Genomic DNA, 22,545 nt, shown 5'->3' with positions numbered 1-22,545 from the left:
AGAGCTGTGTAATGCTCAAATTACAATTGCAGTTGACTGTTCAGTGAGGCCAAGTTCTGTGAGACCTGGAGTAGCAATGATAAAGCAGTTTAAAACATACAGACTCAAATTCAATCTCCCATGTATCTAACAGGTTACCTTAAGTGAAATTGCTCACAGTTTAAACTAGCGCAAAAGAGAGTCAAATCAGGCACTGAAACTATGTGAGATGCTACAAGATGACATAATTTGCTATATAGAATATCACTCGCAACCATAAAGTACTTAACATGTTAGAAAAAAAAAAACCACCACTGGAAACAAGACTTTGACCCAATAATCTTTAGAATGAACCCTCTGCCTAGTAAGAAGCATCTACCTTAGTGACCTGTCTCATGTACACTGTCCTTAGGATGACAAACGAGCAGTGAGAGCCAAAGGAAACTTGTTTCAGAACTCTTCTTGAAAAATGAATTCTTCTAGCACTATTTCTGTGAAACAACCATGACATCTAGTGGTACAGAGGTCTACACAAAGGTTGTTTGGCTTCATGGGGATGTGCCAAACCAATATCCTACGACATTAAAATAATAAAGCTGAATTTGTTTTTTACCTACTTTACTCAAGCTTTTTTTTTTTTTACTAAATAAGCAAAGGAAATATTTAATTTCAATTCTAGTAGAAAACTTTTCTCCACTGAATCAGTCATTCATTCTCCCAAGTACAGATAAGATTAACATGTTTTTGAAGCTAGGATATGATGCTTTACTATGTTTTCAATTGATTTCTTCATTGAGGAGGACAGGTCTAAGTCTCTTCATGAGGAATGTAACAGTTGCTCAGCGAGAATTAACATATATTGGTGCCCACTAATGCAATGTTTCCTTTATAATAAATTATCAATATATTCACTGATAAATAATAATTTACATTAGATAGTGTAATTATTTAGTTAGTCTTAAGAATCACATAAAGATTTTTAATAGCTTATGTATGGTAGCTCATGCATGTCACTACATTTGCCAAGTGACAATTCTAATGGTGACCTTTCTATTTATAATTAAATCAGCTGGAGTCTGTGAAAATGTACAAACCTCAGAAAATGGGCAAACCAGCTTTTTTAACTGTCTACTTGAAGATACTGAAAGCATTTTTTTAAATATAAGAATAGCAACTGCAGCAACACAAGCAAGGCTAATACTAGAAAGACAACACGAAAGAAAAAGAGACAGCCAGAAAGAAAGAAATACAGAAAGAGAAAGAGGGAAAAAAAGGAAGACAGATAAAATGAGGCAGGATACACTTAGCTAGAATTTTTTTTTTTTTTTAAAGTCCAATCCAGCAATGAAGGTCATGTTCCTGATACTTGGGAAGTACATTTTCAAACCTCACCAGACATTGTTCTCCACTACTAAAGACAGGATCAGAAGGGGCGGGGGAGAAAAAAAAGAAACGCCTTTCCCCTAGTTTGCCAAATACACGTTGGTTATCATTCCAGTTGCTGCCATTTCTAAAAATTAATTGCTATTACTAAAAATAAAATAACTGAGAACATCCTGTTGAAGATCCAGGTATTTGCCTCTTTCAGAATATTGTGGCTAAGTCCTAATTTGATGGCAATGATTTCTCTTTGCTACTTTACACGTGTTAGTGCACTGAAGATACTGCCCCGAAGATACTGCCCCAATACCACCCTTTTATAGTGTAAGGGTGATGGAACATTGGAACAGGTCTCCCAGAGAGGCTGTGGAATCTCCATCCTTGGAGCTATTCAAAACCTGACTGGATGCAGCCCTGAGCAACCTGCTGTAGTTGACCTGGCTTTAAGCAGGGGAGTTGAACCAGACAATCTCTAGCAGTCCCTTCCAACCTCAACTATCCTGTCACTCTACGAATCAAAGAATGACCACATGCATACATACATCTTTCTGTACAAGATTTTGTTTTTCTGTTTTGGACAATCTTTTTAATCATTTCTTGCCAGCTGTCATGACTTTTTTTTCAATTATCAGATTTAAACTAATTTGTACTGCTCAATACAACTGCACTATATCAAACATAAGCCTGAAAATTTCCTGCCTGTAGGATATGGTGGAAAATTTTTTCTGTTCAGCAGCTTCCCAATGGATCATACAGTACAAACCAGTGTGTCGACTTGTTGGGGACTGTGTATATGCTTGTTGAGGAGCTAGGGGAGAGCTTGCCAAGCTCCCTGGTCATGAAAGAAAAACTGAACTAAAAATATGCTGCCCAGAAAAATATTAAAGCTGAAAAGTTGATAATAACAGTTAGCCAGAGATGACAAAGGCTAACAACCAACTGTTCTATCAGACAGCGATGCCAAAGAAAAATCTATGAAGGAGAAGTCATGCACCTTTAGAGAAGAAAGGCCATTATTTAAGGGTGTATTTGTTGAAGGTGAAGATGTGTGTTGTTGTAGGTGGATTCAAAGCAAGAGTTTTGAAACTCTCTTGAATAAAAATGCCAGATGCCTAGCAGGGACGATATTCTAGTGCCTTGTGTTTCCAAAACAGGTAATGACGTATTGACAGCCTGAAGTTCTAGCCGAGTAATTAATTTTACATAATTGTTCTCATTATACAGCCAAAGACAGCTCATTTCTGAGACTAGTGAACTCTACTACCCTGAAAGACTTGTATTCACTTCACTGTTTTCCACAGCCAGTGTAGAAGCGCTGTACTTCAGGCAAAAGATGTGTACAAAGAAAGTGAGGAAAGGCTTCCAAACAACACTGAAAAATCTGTAGAATTCCATGGAATTGTTTTTAAACATAGACAGAGATAAATCTCTTCTTTATGAAACACATTTAACTAACTGACTACAAGAAACATGAGGCTTTTCTCATTCTTCATGTCGGGCCTTCTTCTTTGGGCTCATTACAGAAGCACAAACACACCGCTCCTCCCTTAAGTCTGTAATTCCTCTGGTAGCTTTCCAAAACAGCGCAACAAAAAGCAGTAATAGAGATTTCTGAACCTCCAACTAATTATAAAATGCAGTTGCACATAAAACCAAAGTACATTGCAAAAAACATTGTGTTCACAAAGGGAGTTTCACATCTTTAACCCTCCATGAAATAAATATTCTTTCTCTCCCACTGATATGCACAGAAATAGGCAAGAATTTCCTTATAGCTTTTCATTTCTCTTACAGACTGACTCCAAAAATGCCCAGCCAAATAAACAACATTGAAAAGAGCAGATAATTTCTTACATCTACTGTTGCTGGCTTGTTCCATCTGGCAAAAACAACCAGCCAAAACTGCACCTGTATTACATAAATTTAGATTAATACAGATACAGAGGCTGTGTTTGAAGGACACTCCTCCCAGCACAGCTTAAGTTCCAAGATGAGGTTTATCTAACATGGAGTAAACCACTCAACTGCCAAGGTCAGTACATTTTCCCGAGGGCAAAAGCCCTGGGCATAATGTCCAAACTCTTTATTGCATATGCAGGAGAACAGCATGAATGTGCTTAGCAAGCCCAACTGTAACCTCTAGTTGTTCCATGTTACTCTAGAAGAACAACTTTCTGATAATGCAATGTCTGTGCCACTTCAATAAACAGCTATGCCTGTACTTGGGACAACTAATCGTAGCTAACAGGATCCAAGTGACAACAGAACAGGTTTTATTGTAGGCTAGATGCCCAAGTAAGTGCTGAGGGCCAGCTTACACAGCCCATGCCGAAACCTGTGCTACTTCAATGTCACAGTTACTGGCCTTCTAACTACTGGTTTGCCTATACTTGCTGCAACCATACCTTCTTTTTACAGAATAGGCAGAGGCATTGCCTTCCTCCAGAAAGACACAAAGATTTTTCTGTATCATATTGCAAGGGGAAAAACCTAAAACATTGGTAACTTCCATAACTTACTCCCCATTTCCATGGTAATTTAATTTCCAAAAGTAGTTCAGAATAGACTGTTAAAGTAAGAACAAGGGCTCAGAGACTACATTACTGCAATGCTTCAGGCTGTTTATCCTACGGTCAGTAAGATGAACAGTCAGCCATTTGAGAAGAATTTTTGTTAAACTTGAAGGTTTCCACTGAACTGCCTTCCAAATAGGAAAGCATTGCAAAATGTCCATTTTTTCCAGGGCACTGGAATTACTGCTCCTGCATAAGGTACTATGAATTTCACATGTATTTGCAGACCTTAATGCTGAGTGGCTGTTTTCTGTCCTGCATCTGACCTACATAATCAGGGAATTCAGACAGTGATCTCTTTGGAAAACATGGTGCCAACTACTGCTTGGTCCAACAAGGACAGATTCATTCCCAGGTTTATTAATCATGTCCCCAGATACAGTACTTGGCCTTCCTAACTGCTAACTGCAGCAGGGCCAACAATCCATTCCAGGAACGTTTAATCTACTATGTGATTTAGACAGGTCTTGCAAAGTGAGACAATTTGTGAGCTGAAAAGCCTCCAGCACCCTAAAAAAGGACTCACATTGGCATTTACAAAATTTAAGTTCCTGTCTCTTCTTTGTTGCAAGAAACACTACATTTATAATAAAGTTAGTTGATCTACACTCACTTGGGGCATGTCATGGCACCTCCTGTGTCTTTATTTCATATTGCATGTTGCTTGTAATACTAATTCAATGTGTCCTGTATAATACGGACGAACAGACTACTGCATTAGGCTGGGGAAGCAAGCAGAGTACCGGCTCTACCACACATTAAAGTGTGCTCCTCCTCTGCTGCTGCCTGATGCAGCTGATTTGTTCAGAAGTTAGATTCCGATTTTAGTACAGCTACAGATGTGAGACTTCTTCACTACTTGCTTATTTGATGTTATTACAGCAACGGCCAGTAGTAATGAATCAATGACACAGCCACAAAAGCTCTGTGATAGCCTGTTACATCCTGTTCTCTATTCTAAGAGTGATTACAAGGGTTCTTAAGAAGAATATTCAAGAATCTCCTACCCTAGGTTAAAACGTCTGGCAAAAAACACCAGAGACCTCTCGCAGCCCTGTGAATGGCAATATTACAGTTGCAAACTACAAGAACAGCGTTAGGTCTTCTAATTACCTCTTAGCCCTCATATGGAAGAGTGCCTCTTCTTGGCCAGCAGAGACAATCCTCAGCATTTAGTTCAAAAACAATGATCTGCTTGGCACTACAGCATATGCTATTTTAAAAACCCAAAGGTGATTTTTAAAATAAATAACAAAACAAAATAAATTTAAAAAAAACCCCACAGTACTCTGACATCACAAAGGCATATCAAAAAGCTTCATCAGTGGTTATTTGCAAAATTCTTTAAAAGCTTCAAAGCACTACAGTGAGTTGAATTATTCACTGTATCTGAATACAATTCTGATGTAAACACCTTTTTAGCTGTATGCCAGATACAGAAATTCATTGTCATGTTTCCTGGAATGCTCCTTGGCAGAACTGAATTGAGCTCCGTGCTGCGTTGCCAGTCAGTCATTTCCAGCCGGGGGAGATGAGTGACGTAGTTTTCATACTGAGTTTACATTGCTGGTCACTGTAATTCCTTTTCTGCCAGTCCTCATACTTAGGGTGGAAAGTGAGACATCTAGATATTGCCCATGCCATCAATAATTCTGACTATGGGCCAGGCTGTGCAGCGGAAGGAGCACAGCAGGGCATTTTTCTGTTCAGGCCAGAGTATGACAGTAAGGTTTTACTCTACGAGGACAAAACAGTGACAAGTTTTCCTCTACATCCCCATATACCACTCCTACAGCCCCTGTATCTGCCTGTGCATGTATTTATGGAATAGGATCAGGGGATCAGAAAGGAGCTTCTTAGAAGCATTGCCTTTTGTGCCTGTTTGTACCCTTACAAAGAAGGTGCAAGATGGCACTTGTGCACACTGAGAAGTGCTGGGATGTCTTCCCTGTAGGACCTTTCCAGAGATTTCTTACTGACATCACCTCTAACTACTTCCATTTCCAAGAAGCTTGTGAGCAGCAAGCAGATCCTCCCTTTTCCTTAGGAAAGCTGACAAAAACAGATCGGTAAGAAAGAAAATTCTTTTCAGAATGACAAAGCTGAGAAAGAAAACATTTAAATAGAAGCTGTCACACTGGTTTTCTGAAATACAGCCCTTCTTGCATGTAGTCAGTCTGCAGTTCTAGAGGCTTTACCAACTAAACGAAGAGAAGGACAAAGGAAATGAATTCCCTAAGCAGGGAGCTTCCAGAAGTGCGTGTTCCTCCCTGCTGGGTGTGCTGCTCCAGCTCAGCAGCTGCAGCCAGGAACGGAGGTGGGGAGCCAGCAGCTGCTGCCAGGCTGAAGGGAGGAGGTTTGTGACCTACCAGAAGAATTCCCCCCCTCTCACTCAAATGCTCTGCACCTCCTCGCAGCTGCTAGCAGCAGTGTGCACACTTACTCAGCATTTTTCCCTTAGATAGGTTATGCTAGAAAAGCAGAAGCAGCAGCGAAGGGTCAGGGCAGGAGTAGCTGTACTTGAACACTGACAGCTCCAGAGTGATTTGTCCCCTGTTCCCAGCTGCCAGGGCTCAGGGCTACTCAGGTTACTGGCAGGAAGTTCATGAAGTTCTCTTAGGAAGGATGGATTTTGCATCTTGCTTTCCCTGGGTGGGAAATAGGTTGCTCCCCATGAGCTACAACAGTTCTGCAAACTTCAGTAACGCAAAGTGATACTGTCCCGCTTTATACAATGTGGAGCCCAAAAAAGCACCATAGGTGCAGGGTGGTACTGGGTGTAATAAATTGGAAGCTTGATTAAGTACAGCACAGCTGCAGAGTGTTGTGCACGTATTAGTTTCAAAGTAAAACACAGTCAGCAGAGCAGGGAAACCTTGTGTTAATGGCACAACTGTTTTGAAGCTTAATTTGCTCTTGTCCTGAAGCAAGAACAGAGCCAAAGAGAGTAAAAATAGCTAAACACATTATTGGCACGATGACAGTTATGACTAAGCTCATACCAGATATCTCCACTCTCTTCCCACACCCACCTCTATTATGTTCTGAGCTCCTGACAGCAAAGGAGAAAGTATGCAGAAGACTTGAGATCACTGCTCGGGTCAGGGACCACCACCTTGAACGTAGTTCTGCACACACAGCTAAGGTATCATAATGTAACTCCCGAAAATTAAGGGCAATAGAAATTGAACATGGGCACAAGCTGTTGGTGTCTGTACAGCTTCCAGACTCAGGTCCAAACCGTGAAAATCTAAGTCCGCCCTGACATGAGCAGGTAAAAAAATTCAGAAACTTTAGTGGAATCATATCTGCCTTTCACCCCTGTTCAGCAAGAGCACTGAGCACTTGCTTATCTTTGAGCACGTACACATAGTCACCAAAGACAATGGGAATAATCACATGCAAAGACAGCCAATGCTGCTGCAGGAGCTATAAAAGCACATAATTTTAATTTATTTTTTTTTTTCACATGCAGCTAGATGTTGCTCTACAGTTTCAAAATGTGATTCAAAAATTAATGAATTTTTGTTAAATACTTTTGTTAAGCAAGTATCTTTTTAAGTTCTTAAACACGTATTTAGAGTAAGGACCTAAAGGAGTAAAAATATAAATGAAGCAAACATATTCTTGTAAAGTGTTTTTACAAATATTCTCACTAATGGTTTTGCGATTCTACTCACCATATATCCATTTTCATTTCTTTATCAATCTGTCTTTCACAAAAGCCTACTATATGGCATTATGTACATTCACCCTATATTTGGTCTTTCTGTCCGCACAAGATGAAGTTATTAAGGTTCCAATGGCGTAACTGGACAGAAATTTGACTTATATATAGTTTGTACATGGGAAGAAAAGTACAGTTATATTCTTATTGTCAGAAGTCTGCAAAAGTATAAAGACCCACATCAAACTGCATTTTCTGTATATGAAGAAAAAAAAAGCACTTCCAATAAAAGTCTACTAACCTTTGATTTGGTGAGTGATTGTAATAATTATATTACTTTTCAAAAAGTGATGTTTTGGTAAAATGCAATTAAAAATTATTTGTTCTGAAATAAAAGCATGGAAAAGGAGCACCTCAAATTCTCAATCATTACAAACATTAAAGACCTTTTCTTCTATGAATTTTACTGGGATAGTATGTTTAAAAAAAACAAAAACAAACAAACAAAAAACACAAACCCCAAAATATTTAGGCAAAACCAACATTCAAAGGCTGCAGAGAGAAAACCAAAAAGCTGGCCATTAATTTGAGGTTTTCGTGACTGCCACCTCTAAACGATGACAAAGCCTTTGTGAGCACATCTTCCTTCTGGTAAATCTGCTCTGATCTCTATTTCAGGCCTAAGGGTTTTAAAGATGTATGCGTCTCTTTCTTTGCTGCCCACAAAGTCTTCCAGAGGTCATTGAGATGTTCCAGTCTGTTTTCATCACTAATGTGTTTTCTCTTAGTCATTCTCCTCCAGACTTGAAAGAAAAAGTGCATCACTCCTCACTTACTTGCAGCTAGTCAACCTATGACATATACTCTGCTACTCCTTCTGAGAGAGCATCTAAGTGTGAGGATTTTTCTTAGGCTTCTTTTTGCATTTTACACTAACATTTCAAAACATTACAGCAACTTATGGTTCTCTAATAAATCATCAGAAGAGTTCAGCCAATTGGTGTCATTAGCCCAGTCACAAACATGCTCCTGCCTGCTGCAAAGAAATGCCACACTGTATTTCTAAATACAGTATAAACAAATGTTACCCTAAAATAACCATGAATTATGATACGATCCCAAAGGCAAAAGGACTGAAAGCATGAAATATTAATTCCACAAAATTATTATTTCCACAGAGGATGGACGTAAGGATGGGTAACTTGGGAGGAATGCAGAGACACTGTATGGGACAAGGTTAGGAAAGCTAAAGCCCAGCTGGAACTGAATCCAGCCAGGGAAATCAAAGTCAACAAGAAGGGCTTCTATGAGCACCTAGGTGACAACAGGAAGACTAGGGACAATGGGGTCCCACTGCTTTTCCTGTGAGGAAACACCTGAGAGAGCTGGGGCTGCTCAGCCTGGCGAGAAGAAGGCTCAGGGGGATCCCATCAATGTGCATGAACCCCTGCAGGGAGGGGGCAAAGAGGACAGAGCCAGGCTCTTCCCAGTGGTGGCCACTGACAGGACCAGAGGCCACAGGCACACACTGACACACAGGAGGGTCCCTCTGGACATCAGGAAACACTTTATCACTGTGAGGGTGACAGAGCACTGGCACAGGTTGCCCAGGGAGGTGGTGGAGTCTCCATCCTTGGAGACACTCAAAAGCCATGGAGACGTGGTCCTGGGCAACTGGCTCGGGATGGCCCTGCTTGAGCAGGGGGTTGGAGATGACGACCTCCAGAGGTCCCTGCCAACCTCAACCAGTCTGTGATTCTGTGATTTTTTTAAAGGTACTTAGAACCGTAACTGCAGCATTTGTAATGCCACCCATGGTGCTATTCTTGATAAAATGTACTTTGTTCACACTGTTCCTGAGAGAAACAGGTTATTTATTTTCTCTAAGGAAGCTGATTAATATGCCAGGCAAAACACATCACCACCAGTAGAGTTGTCCGTAACAGAAGAAACACAATAGTTAAAACTTTTCATTTCCTTAAGGCAGTGTAAAGGAAGTTACAAATCTATTTTGTACAATATGAGTCATTATACAGAGCTGAAACTTAAGAACTAGAACAATAAACAAAATATCCACAAAGAACCATCTCTGGAAAGTTTTCAAATCAGAGGTATTCATGTAAGATGTGAATGTGATTTTATTTTAATTCAAAGGCAAAAGGTGCAAGTTACAGAGCTGGGATCAGAGTCAAGAACAATTCCGTATGTTCTGCCTTTACCTTCAGTGAAACATAAACATAGAGTACTATGCAAAACAAGTTAAACTAGGAATTAATCAATGATAGATGCTCTAGATTTATAAATAGATGCAGAACTGAACTCTATTATAACTGGTAAGAAAGACACACTAGGTCTGTAACTCCTGACAGATGGCCATTTTGTCTTCTGTTACATGCTAGAGGAAAAAAAATGAAATGTTCTATTTGTATTAGCTTTTTTGTTACCCTTACCTAAAAGAACTCTTAATCCTGACATAAAGTAACAGAGCTACTAAATGTACCTGGTAAAAACTTGGAAGCATTAAACTAAAGGCTCTTGAACACAAGAAAAGAGCATCCTCAGTGTTACCTGTCGCAGTAGCTCCTCCTGACGCATCCTAATTCGCTCCCTCTCCATCTGGATTCTCTGGAGCCTCAACTTCTGCTGCTGCTGTTGCTGTGTGGTCAGCGCACTGGGGAGGTTCAACAGCCCTGCCTGCGGAGCCTGGGGAGGACGGCTCTGCTGCGACATGGCTGTGCTGGGTGTTATTTGGTGCTGGTGATTCATGACTGTGGTAAAGAAAATAAATTGTGGATGGTTAAATAGATTTGTACTTTAAGATAACAGAGAGCCTAGGACACACATTGCGCATTTACAGCATAGAGTTATTAGAATTACTGTATTTCAAATGACTGAGATAAATACTCCATCTGGCAAAATCTGGTACTAGTAATTGCTTAATAAATTATTTTTAATATTTCATATGTGTATAAAACATTAATACTTATAATACAGTAAGTATTTATATTCATCTTGGTATGTTCAAATGTTTACCTAATGGTACGTGGTAAATGACATGCAAATTTTTTTAATTGAAAATTCCTCTACAAATGTGTGCCTATAATACGCAGTAAGCTAGTAAAAATTGTTTCATTCTTAACATTTTCTTTATTGACACATCTAAAATAATTATTGTAAGAAAAATTACCAACATAAATAACGAGCACTGTGTGTCTTCTACTACTATGAAGGAGATACACACTTTTTTCAATGACATGCAGATGAGAGATGTTGCAGTTCTGGTTAAGAAGCAAACCTCGTTGGAGGTCCTCTTCCCTGGCCTGCTGTAGCTTTCCTGTATTACCATGGATGAGTCACAGGCTCTGTGTACTTATCTATAAATGAGGGTTAATATTATTCTTATACCTCTTAGAAGTATTTTAAGCGCTCTTTACCTCACAGGCACTCCCACATTACAGTAATGAAAAGCAGCTTGATAACTGTAACTGAAGAGATAAAGTGCATCTAACCAGATCCAGCGACAAGCTGGACTGTCAGAAGTCACAAAAGCGGTGCAGTAAAAAGACACCAGAAACTATCAGAAGAACAGAACTATCAGAAGAACTATCAGAACTACATCTTTCCACTAATATCCTTAACATACTATCACTTACTTTTTCAAAACAGGTGAAATGTAAGGAAAAGATAATTAAATTGAATCTGTACCTCATTCATAAATAAAAAGCAAAGCAGGGAGAACCACTGCTAACTGTTCTTGACAGATGACTTAGTCTCTTTTGAACAAACACTGTCCTTTTTTCCAAATGGCCTCAGTCATTCCGTGTTTCAGGATGCGGTGAGTGCAAAGTTGGCTGAGTGCACATTACGAGAAAAAGAATTATCAATAGCAAAAGACTAACTGCAAGTTACTAATACATTATACCAGTTTCATTATCAAATTCAGCAAAAGTCTTTAGCAATCTTGTACAGAAAGAAGTGCCTAAATTCACTGCTGCTTTAAACAGCTACATCAGGCAAGAATCAAGTTTAACAAGTTCTTAAATGCAAAAGCCTGTATAAAATTAATTCAAAAAAGATGCCAAGTTCAGGTCTGGCATAACTCCTCCCAGGAGTTACATAAATCAGGTAAGGCTGAATTTACGATTCATGGTTTCATTTGCAAATGGAAAAGGTCTAATAAATTAGAGATTAAGAATTCCCTGCTGGATGTGCATTTTTATTCAGAGAACTGTTACGAAAGAAACTGCAAGTCTTTGAGTAGCCCTCTGGTAATCATGCCACAAAGCTAAAATAATCATTTGGGACCTCTGACAGCAGGTATCACTTGGCCATGGAAAGAAAGCCCCCCCTCCTTTCTAGAAATGTTTCCCTCTTAGTAATAGGCTTGGACAAAACAGGACAAAAATGAGACAAAGAGGGGAAACTGCATAACCTCTGCTTGTACTTCCTTTTTATTTTTGAGTAAAATGTATCAGTTCCCAGCAATGCAACCTAATACCTTTTGTTAAACGCGGAGTGAAGAGTTCCTTGTTTTCCTTCCCCACCTTCACATTTCCAGTAAAAAAAACCATGCAATACCTAAAGCCAATGTGGACTACAAGTGGACTACAAGCCATGCACTGCTTTAAAAGTTAATTGACATTTTTTACAAGGATTCTTTCACTAATGGGGCAACAGCATAATTAAGCTCTTCTCTTTTAGGAGGAACACTCCAGATACTAAAATACTCTCTAGAAGAGATAAAATATTTTTCTGCCCAAAGGACTAAGATTTGTATCTTCTTTTTTATCTTTCACTCATTGTTCTTACCACAGGAGAACTGAAATCTCAATTCAGTTCTATGCTTCTCAGACCTGAACGCATTTGTGGTGTGTACATGTCTGACCTTGAAGGACACAGTACAGTAAGCACTGTTGGAAAATGCATTGAAAGAAATGGGTTAATGATTTTACAGCCTGGATCAAACGTATGATACCCATGCAAAGCAAAATGCTGAACTTAATTGACTCTGCTAGTTCCAAGTTAAAAATTTTTTGAAAGGTTGACTTTATGCTTGCCAGCTTTCTGCCAGATCAGGTACTGTCTTGTTTTTCTGCAACCGGAGTAAGACAGGTACACAAGCACTAGCCCAGCATAAACTTTGCCCTACTCTGTTTGACATAGAATATTTACATGTGCTCAGGTCAGACCTGAATCAAAGTTTTTCTACTGAGTGATCCAGTATCACCCAGGTCCAGCACGTAAAGACTATGGAATCATTTGAGAGTGCAGCTGCATGATATTTTAGCTTCAGTGGCAAATCCATCTCAAGAAATAATCCTATTTAAAAGCAGCCCTACAGTAATATAACCTTTTCACAGATTCAGTTTATGTGTGGTCCACAAACAGCTGTATCCACACAAATGACATCATGCTTCCACATCAAACCAGAGTGTTGCCATTTATCACCTCGTCCACACCCAGGCTGCTTGTTCCTGCCCACATGCTACCCCTTCACTGAGCTGGCAAAAGCATTTTTGCGGCCACACAGCAAACTAAAAATTTCCCGGGGATAAAAAGAAGATATTTTCTGGCTAGATCAGCTCTCAGCAAAAGTAACTGGTAGCCATGAAAATGCTTACGTGCAACCAACATAGGAGTCCAGGTGGGAAAAATAAGCTGGTTGCAAGAAAGACAGAACAAAGCCAGCACTGATCAGTAACTTTTCAGTGGTGAAAACCCAGAAAGGTTAGCAAGCTGCGGTACCAAGAGGGAAAAGGTCGGAATGAGAGCTGGGTGCAGAAATCATAATGGGAAAACAATACATGGAACCACATTTTAAGATGCAGTGAATCTGGTCTTATTCATACTAAAATATGTAAGAAATACTGTAAGTACAATCATACAAATTACATCAAGTGTAAATCTGGTGTTAAACTGCCAGGACCATAAGCACTTAGGCAGGAATTTAACTCTTCTTGTATGTATAAGCATGGGCTTAAATTTTACAGAGCAACCATGCTAACAATTCAGGCTGGCTGAAGGATTAACACAATGTAGTAAATTCTCCATAAGAAAATTGCTTTCATCTAAGCAGCACACGCAAACGATAGAACCAGGTAAGGTTAAGTAAAGATTAATAGCCTGTAACGTGTCTCTGGGATACACGCAGGGCCAGAGTGTCAGTTGTAGTACTATTTGTCATGGCTATTTGTTGCCTTTGCTATATAAAATACTCCCTTCTTCATCAGCTGATCTGCCCGCATGTTGTATCACAGCTGAAATTATACACGCAAGAAGGCAAAGAACAAGACAATACGAAAACACTGAGGAGAACTTCTTCCCGAGCTATGGTCCCCTCCAAGTCATTTCTTCTCATGGGGACAGCAAATATTTTGGTCCAATGAACTCTGTACCTTGGATTAAGCTACTTTTCCCTCAAGTAATACCATCCATTGTTACACACCATCAAGGAACTACTGGAAGGGTCAGTACAATCAGTAAAGTAAGCATTCCCACACCTTGACATTAGGAGTACAGAAGTTACACCACACTGAATCTCCTACAAGTCAAGTATGCCTTAAGTATGTTATTGTATTTCTAAGAAACAACAAAAATCCATTCTACTTCCAAAAAAAGTTGTTACATCACATGGGTTAGATAAAGCTATAGCTACAGCAGAATTTTACAACTTTCAGTACAGGAGACACACAGAAGGCAAAGGTAGTAGCCATCCTCAGACAATCCCACAACCTGCATTATTTGGCTCTGCTCCTCTTTCAGTCAGTGCCTTTCTCCTCAGAGGTCTGGAGACCTATATCTCTGGACACAGGTCCGCAGAAAAATAAATCTGTTCAAAACTACCACTAATTGGAATGGTCTTTAAAGATGCATTGATTTGGGTAACAGACACAAACTTACTGAAGGTCACTTGAACCCGCTGATGACACATTTTTCTCCAGCATACACTGCTTCAAGAAAAAAATGGGATTTGGGCAACTCTCGATTCAGTTTGAATACCAGACACCTACTTTCACAGCAGCCCGAGCTGGACAGACTCAGAAACATTAAGTATAGAGGAGTCATGTATCTGTGCCTTCAAACAAGAACAGATAGTTTGTCAAGGTATCTAGATAGAGTACGTTTACGACAAAGTCTAACTTAAAATGCAGCATTAAATTGACACAGTGATAACATAAATTCTCTTTTTTTAATATAATTCAAAACCAGTTTATAAATATACAGATGCTAAGGCCCAGGTTTTGGTCCTACCAACTGCATCATTCCACTTGAATTATGCTTGAGTGCAATCACGACAACGTCCCATAAACAAATTTAGGACATACGTGGTCTACTTTTGTGTAGTCAAATCTAGATTTTGGGTGTGTGCATGCACACACATAATGTACATTAAGGTAATCAAACCTCGCTCAAAACAGGTATTAACTGGAAATAAGAATAGTATAAACCACAAGACTGTTAGGCAATTCTTTTTTTATATCTATTACAGAAGACAAAATGAAACCAAAAACTGGGGCGTTCCACAGCACTTCCCACCAACAACTGCTGCATTCAGCTGCTCTAAAAATATATCCTAAGGGTCAAAATGTTACAGGTACAGTAATAAAACAGCTGACAGGGAACTAGCTGAAGAGTAATTAAATCACGGCAGATTTGCAAGTACTCTTTTGCATTGGTTCCACTGAGAGGCACTGAAATTATTATGAGCAAGCCTTCAGTTAATGTGCTAAGTTTTAGGGCTTTCCTGCACCAGCAGTTCCCATATGATGGCACGTGCAACGTGTCCTCTGCAAAACAGCCTGTCCAAATGGCCCTCCAGCCTTTTGATAAGCACTGCCCATCACCTTCCTGAAGCCTGGGCCATATGAAATGCAGCAAATCATCTCCAGTTTGAAACACTCCCACAGGATAACCCACAAGGCCAAAGACACGCTGTGCACGGAAGATGAAGTGTTTTCTCCTTTTCCCTTCAGTCACCCTGCAGCAACCCCCCCTCTCCTCAGCACAGTTCTTGACCTATGTTAGGTGATTTGGGCACTAAAAAAATGCACGCAGTTTGTGCACTAGCAAATACCCATAGGCAGCAGATAAATCCTCCATGTGTGCCATGCTTCCCTACTTGCTCAGTTCCCTGTCACCCTCTTTGTTGTGCAGGAAACCAGCTGATTCACTGGGCTCACACTCAGAAATTCTTGAGCCTAAGGTTGCGCGTGAACATGCACACACAGGGCGTCACACTAAGCAACACATTGTCCAGGACAAGAGAGGAGGGGTGCAGAACATACTCCTAAGGAAGCAGAGGACAAGAAAAAAGGGGCAAAGAGCTGTTGCCTGAAGAAAAGCACCCCTCCTGCAGCTGTGCTAACTAATACTCTGAAGAAAAAAAAAAAAAAAAAAAAAAGGCGCAGCAGTAGAGAGATCTCACTTTATTATACAGAACTGCCCACAGAAGATAAAGAGGAGAAAAGGGTGGAAAGATTTTATTATCTCACTGGGAAAAGGGTACAAAAATTAATGGGACAGTATTACCGGGAATAATCACCAGAAGCAATACAGATGTAGTAGATACACTGCAGAGACAGTACGTTATGGGTAGTCTTATGTACATAAGGAGTCCCTGATTCAAGACAGGAAACACTGATAAAAAACATGACCGTGTCTTTCAGGAAAACAAGATAGCTGATAGCAAAATGTCTTCAAGAACCAGGGAAAATCTAACCAAAACACCCAGGAAAATGAAAACAGTAACAACCAGTAGCGCTGAACAAGTGTATCGGCTCCAACTAAAGGAGCTGTGAATTAAGAGAGACACAGGGTGACTGAGAATGTAGTTTGGTGAGCACAGAAGAAAATAGTGAAAATTCCCAGATTGTACACAACAGTCCAAAGACCATGACAAACAGAACAACTTTAAAAATTTTGGTGCCAGAGATACACTTGAGCTCATAGCGTGTAAATGTAGTGATTGTTGGTATCACTCATTTTCAGTGAAGAAATCTGCAATTGCACAAGCAAGTCCAGAACTTCTGATATTAAGTGATCCAAAGACACCGTATGGGCTCCTGATTTACCCAAGACAAGAATTCTTCCTGTTTATGGTGCTATGAATAGCATCCAGCATTGATATGCTCCAGAGAAGCCAGGAGTGAAATACTGTGGATTTTCAAAGCAGTAGCTATATAGATTGTTCAGAGTACAGATTAGTTTTATTACTTATGCAGATCAGTACCAGCTGCATCAAATAGGCGTGGATTAATCCCGTGCTATATCCAGGGCCACTTCGGATCTAGAGGCAGCTTCATTACCTGTAGGTGGTGCAAAGCCCACGCTAATAAATCCTTCTGGACCTTGTGGAAGGCATGCGGGCATATCTGAACCCTCTTTGCAACGTTTTCAGAATTGGGTGTTCTGGAGAAAACAGCACAGAGATGACAGAGTGCCATCCAACATGACTTCTCCAGAAGTCTCCTGGAACCCCCAGACTGCAGTGCAGAGGCTTCATCTTGTGGAAGTGTATTAGCACCAGCTTTGAGAGGATCATTATCAGACCATTTCAGATTTGGGATTCTCTGCATAATGTTCTCAAGAGAAAGACAGATGACTATACTACTGGAATGCAGACAGGCTTATACTGAAAACTGTAGCTTCCTATATCAACAGGTATTATCTCTGAGAAATTCTAACCCAAGAAAATCAGAAGACCTAAAGAAATGTCCAGGTCACAGAACATAAAGTCTATCAAGTAATCTTGCCATGTTTCCTGCAAACCTAGTGGTTGCTGGAGTACTTGAGACAAATGATGCACAGGAAGGAAAGGTAATGATGTTACACACAAAGCCAGAGGCACAGAGACAGGCACCCATAGTACTAACGTGAAACCTGCAGCACTCAGAATCCTTCTACATGAACTATCAGCCCAGAAATCCTGCAGCTTGGCAGAGCAGTTAAAGCTACTGAATGATGCTTCAGAAAACCTCATGCAGTACTGCTGCACAAGCTGCAACCAAAAGCATCTGCCACTGAAGTTCTGAGGGCTAGGGAAAAGGGACTCCTTGGTGAACTGAACAGCTCCACTAGGAAGACAGCAGGCTACAAGGCTTTGAGATGTTTGGCAGAAATCTGCACGTGCTGTACAGCAAGTGCGAGCACGCAAAGCTAATCCAACAATTTGGGGCTTACAGGGCATAGGTGGTTCATACAGTGCAAACGTGCAGTAAATCCATCTGCAGTTTTTGAAAACTGCGGCTGCCCTTCTGTGGCAGATTGGGCTCCCCCAGCCAGCAACTAAGCCCCTGTGCAGGCAGACACTCAGTTCCTCCCCCTGGTAGCAGGATGGGGAGAGAACTGGAAGAACAAAAGCGAGGAAAATGCAGCAAGGGCTGAGATGAAGGCAGTTTAATAAGTGAGGCAAAGCTGTGCACACAACCAAAGCAAAATAAAGAATTCATTCACAACTTCCCATCAGCAGGCAGATGTTTAGCTGCTCCCTGGAAAGCAGGTACTCAGCACATCTACAGGTTACTTGAGAAGACAAAGGCTGTAACCATGAACGTCTCCCCTTCCTCCCCCTTTCCTTGACCTTCTACTGCTGAGCATGGCATCATATGCTGTGGAATATCCTCTTAGGTACCTCACATCAGCTGTCTCGGCAGTGCCACCTCCCAGTTTCTTGCAAACCCCCAGCCTACTTGCAGTGTGGAAGGGAAACAGTGGGAAAAACCAGAAAGACTCAACATTCTGTGAGCTCTGCTCAGGCATAGGCAAAACACTGGGGTGTTATCAACACTGTTTTGGTGCCAGTCCAAAACACAGCGCCATAGGGGCTGCCATCAAATTAACTCCATCCCAACCAAGCCCAGTGTTGGAGGAGCAGCTGCTGTCCAATCACTCACACCCATCCAAGGAGTCCCACATACCCCACCCGAGTCTGTCATTGCTGGGACCAGAGTCCCCTCGCAGCGGGCAACCCCTGTGAGCCAACGGATGCCCACTCTACACACACACACACTCTTCTCTTACTCTTGGGTGTGCTCCCTCCTTCTTCAGGCTCAACCCTCGGTTTCCCACAGCGGAGTCTCAGGGGTTGGATTTTATAAAAATAAATCATTTAACCAAAAGGTACAACAGGAGGGTCAGCCTGGGATGGGTACTTCCGGAGAGGGACCCCAAATAAAGAAATCCCTGGGCAATGATACACTTGCCATCTCCACACACCCCTCACGCACTCTTCACTCATCTTTTTGTGCAATGGTGATTTTTGGTCTGGGGTCTTCTAACACCTTATTGGATGGATTGTCTCTCTGTGCCCAGGCTGGACATTGACTGCTCTTATCTTGTTAATTTGCAGTCTCTGCTGAGGGTTGTTGCGTCCTTACCTTCTGGTTTAGGCTTCTTGTGCACCTGCACTCGCTGGCAGAACGTGAGGAACCGAAAAGTCCCAGACTTAGGGAAAACACTACCAAAACATCAGTGCGTTATCAATATTTTCCTCATACTAAAAGACTAAACACAGCACTGTACCAGCTGCTAGAAAAATTACTAAGAAAATTAACTCTATTGTGGTCTAAAGGCTTCCGCAAATCTAGCTACTCATGCTAAGTAAGGCTAGGCAAACAGCATAAATCACACCATATTATAAGCTTAAGTAATTTATTCTAATTAAAACTTACTTATTTAAGCTAAACAACTAATATCTCTCAAAACCCAGTACAAATGCACGACGAGTGCATAGCACTTAGATATAAACTAAATGGTTCTGGAAAATAACTTTCTGTTCAGATGCCGTGCAATTGATCTGATGTACTCCACAGTACCTTTCAGTCAGGTTGCTGGAAACTAGTAATTCAAAAGGCATATTAAAAACATCGTTAAGCTCTACCTGAATTCAGGTCTGGGTAAAAAAGGAAACCACATCTGGAGGCAACTGGACATACTGTGGTTCCACTGAGCTGGGTCCTCTGCTGGAGAAGAGATTGCAGATGTTTTCTAAGGTCTCAAACTTTCTGACTGCACAGGGAGACTACGGCAGGGTACATCTGGGAATAAACCAGAATACACTAGCGAGTGATTTGTGTTCTGCTACATATGAAAAATAACTTCATCCCACACCAATCTTATTACAGAAAACACCTTTACACATTGTAGAGTCGAAGGATCTGCTCATATTGGCCTGTGTACGGCTCTCCACATTTTGTGACAGGAAATAGGATTATTTCCTTTCACTGTGGCAAAAAATACTGAAGTTTCCAATGTGCGTGGTCCTGGAATGATACAATTAATATGACCAGACCTTCCACAAAATAAATTAAAACCAAGGTTCAGATTTGCCGGAGACCTTTTTTGTGACCTGTTTTTTGTTGAAAATCGTTACATATTTTTACCTAATCTACGCTTGCCAACTGACATTGAAGTTCACAAATCTGTACAAATTAAAACACCACCCTAGACAGGATAATTCCAAAAGTAAGTCTCAATAGAGTATCTGATTCTTGCTATTATCAACCTCTAGTTTATACATCAATTGATAACGAAGCTTGCTTTTACACGTAGTTACCTGCATCTTTCTAGACATTTTCTTTACAGAATCAACACCATTAAAATCTGTGGTCACATCTGTCTCCCATGTAATTGTGCCAACACTTATGATCACTTAAAACTATTTCCCTCTTTTTTCCCTATACCCCTCCCACTCCGTATTTTCTATCCACAACACAATACCTAATATCAGGTAGGTTTTATCCTGCAACACTATCTACTTGGGCAAAACCCAGCATTCAGGCAGAACTCCAGTCTCCTCAAAAGCAGTGCATAGAAGTCTGATTATATAGTTATTACAGGACCAAGACTTCTCACTGCTTTTGCATTTTCCACTGCTTGAGTTCTTCAAACAACAAGAAAAAAATATTTTGTAATAAACAGTATGTTGCATTTCTTAAGGGCAGAGCTACAATGATATGCATGAGGAAAACAAAAATATAGTACCTGGAAAACCTTTATCAGTTTATCATGGTACCAGATATACCATGTTTGGTATGTCTGATATTGTCTAGATTTCAATTAATAGTGAATCTTTAAATACACTAGTTGGCATGAAAAGAAATCCAACAATGGAAAAATTACCCCTGTGGTCTGTACATAAGCTTAGTTTGAGAAAAGTCTTCTACCTAACTGCTTTTCCTGGAACTAGTCAACTGAACAGTTCAGTAACACTGTCTTAGAATATAGTTGATAATTCTTTGTCACTAAAGGTTTGACTGAGCGCAGTGAAGTCAAAGGAAAGTCTTGTGTCAGCCCCAGTGAGCAACTTAACAATACAATGACATTTCTTATGATATAATCATATGGCACACTTGTGCTATTTACGCAATTTTATTAATGCCAGTTATTATTTATATTTGAATTCTGAATTTGTATTTGAATGTTATGAGAAACATAATGGAGTTTGGGTTAAAAAAAAAAACCAACAAAACAACCTGCAGTTCATAGTCCAACTAGACTACCAAATAGGAATACTGATTTCAGTACAATTGATGCTCATCTAATAAATCAGTGACACTTTAACAACTCTTTTCCAGAGGCCTTCGGACCTCCAGACTGTTTTTGAGAGGTCAAAAGGTAACTAAGGAAAATCAGCTGGTCTTCAGCAAGCTTAAATTCACTAGGCAGGATTTGCATTCCCAGCCTAACATTTCTAAGGTTCTGCAAACAAGGGTAAAATATAAAAAGCTCAAATCTACCACTCTACACTCTATGATAAAGGAGATTGGATATAACACAGCAGGTGAAAAGCGTTCACCATTCTAGCAGACAGACTCAGGGTGGCCTTGAATTCAGTTCTCTCGGGGGAAAAACAAGTTTATTTTGCAAAATGAAGTAAGTCTCTTCAATAAACAGCCATTACACAATCTTCCAGCTCAAAGGAAAGCAAGTAAAAATGCAGAGCTAAGTTCCAAACCTGGACTATGTGGCCACAGTTTCACTGCAGTCCATGGAATTGCAACTATTTCGTTCACATCTCAAGTTAGACCTATGTAATTTTCTTTTTCCAGTTCATGAAAAATTAAAAAAGTATTTTATTCCCTTTGTTTGCTTTTAAATTAATAATGACATTCTAGTGAATTAGATTTTCTGATATTGTAGGAAACCTTTCCATTGATGGCTTTGCTGGATATATACTAAGCAAGGATTATTTTGTTGGCAAGAGACTCTGCAAGTTGCAGAAGCCAAAACACGCAAGTGTAAATTGTTTCTGACGTATGCATTGAACTGACTGTACCATACCAACTTTTATTATTTCAGTGTCAGAAGTGTCTGGATGCAACTGTGGATCTTTTTCTCTACTCTGTTTATAGGCAGCCCAGAGCCTAATTCATATGAACTGGCCAGTGTCAGGTGTCACGCAACACAGTCTGATGAAAAACAAATGTCTATAGAGGTTTAAAAAAAAATAAAAGTGAACCCAGCCATATTACAGTTTTGACTTAGTCACGACATTGTGAAGAATAAAAGACTAGGCTCCCCTCCTTTTCTCTCTCTGCTTCTGCCAACAAAGAACTGCTTGTTTCATTTATTTCCCAGAAACAGCACTAGCCTTCCAACAAGGTCAGCAAAAAATGCTGCTTTTCAGTTCTGGTGCATTTTGTTCCAAAAATCTGTAAAGTATTAAACCAAAAAGTTGTACTATCCCAGTGCACAGACACTCCTTTATTCAGATTTCTGGGCTGAAAATAGCTATACAGAAATTTCTCAACAGTTTAAACTGTTAAGTTCTGTGATATTCACGTTTAACTAATCTTTCCTGTCTTCAATGATTCAAGCTTAAAAGAACACAAATGAACTACCTGCAGGTGCAGCATCAAAGCTACAAGTTAGCAGGAAGTTATTTAAAAGATTAGAGATTTACTCCGTAAGCACTTTTAACAATACCTCAGTAACAACAAATAACAA

General features: G+C 40.1%; 1 protein-coding gene across 2 annotated transcripts in view; it reads right to left on the bottom strand.

Moving 5' to 3' along the window:
• WWTR1 (WW domain containing transcription regulator 1) overlaps positions 1 to 22,545 on the bottom strand; it is a 74,154-nt gene that overhangs the window by 5,873 nt on the left and 45,736 nt on the right. For both annotated transcript variants that reach the window (XR_010071453.1, XM_063337428.1), the window contains exon 3: positions 10,168 to 10,367. Coding sequence is in view for 1 of the 2 variants with exons in the window: in XM_063337428.1 (XP_063193498.1) it covers positions 10,168 to 10,367 (200 nt within the window). In the remaining variant the exon portion in view is untranslated. The remainder of the gene's footprint in view (positions 1 to 10,167; positions 10,368 to 22,545) is intronic.

Source organism: Chroicocephalus ridibundus, chromosome 6 (genome assembly GCF_963924245.1).
Source record: "Chroicocephalus ridibundus chromosome 6, bChrRid1.1, whole genome shotgun sequence".
In the NCBI taxonomy this organism is placed as follows: domain Eukaryota; kingdom Metazoa; phylum Chordata; class Aves; order Charadriiformes; family Laridae; genus Chroicocephalus; species Chroicocephalus ridibundus.
This window is presented reverse-complemented; position numbering and strand designations above follow the sequence as displayed.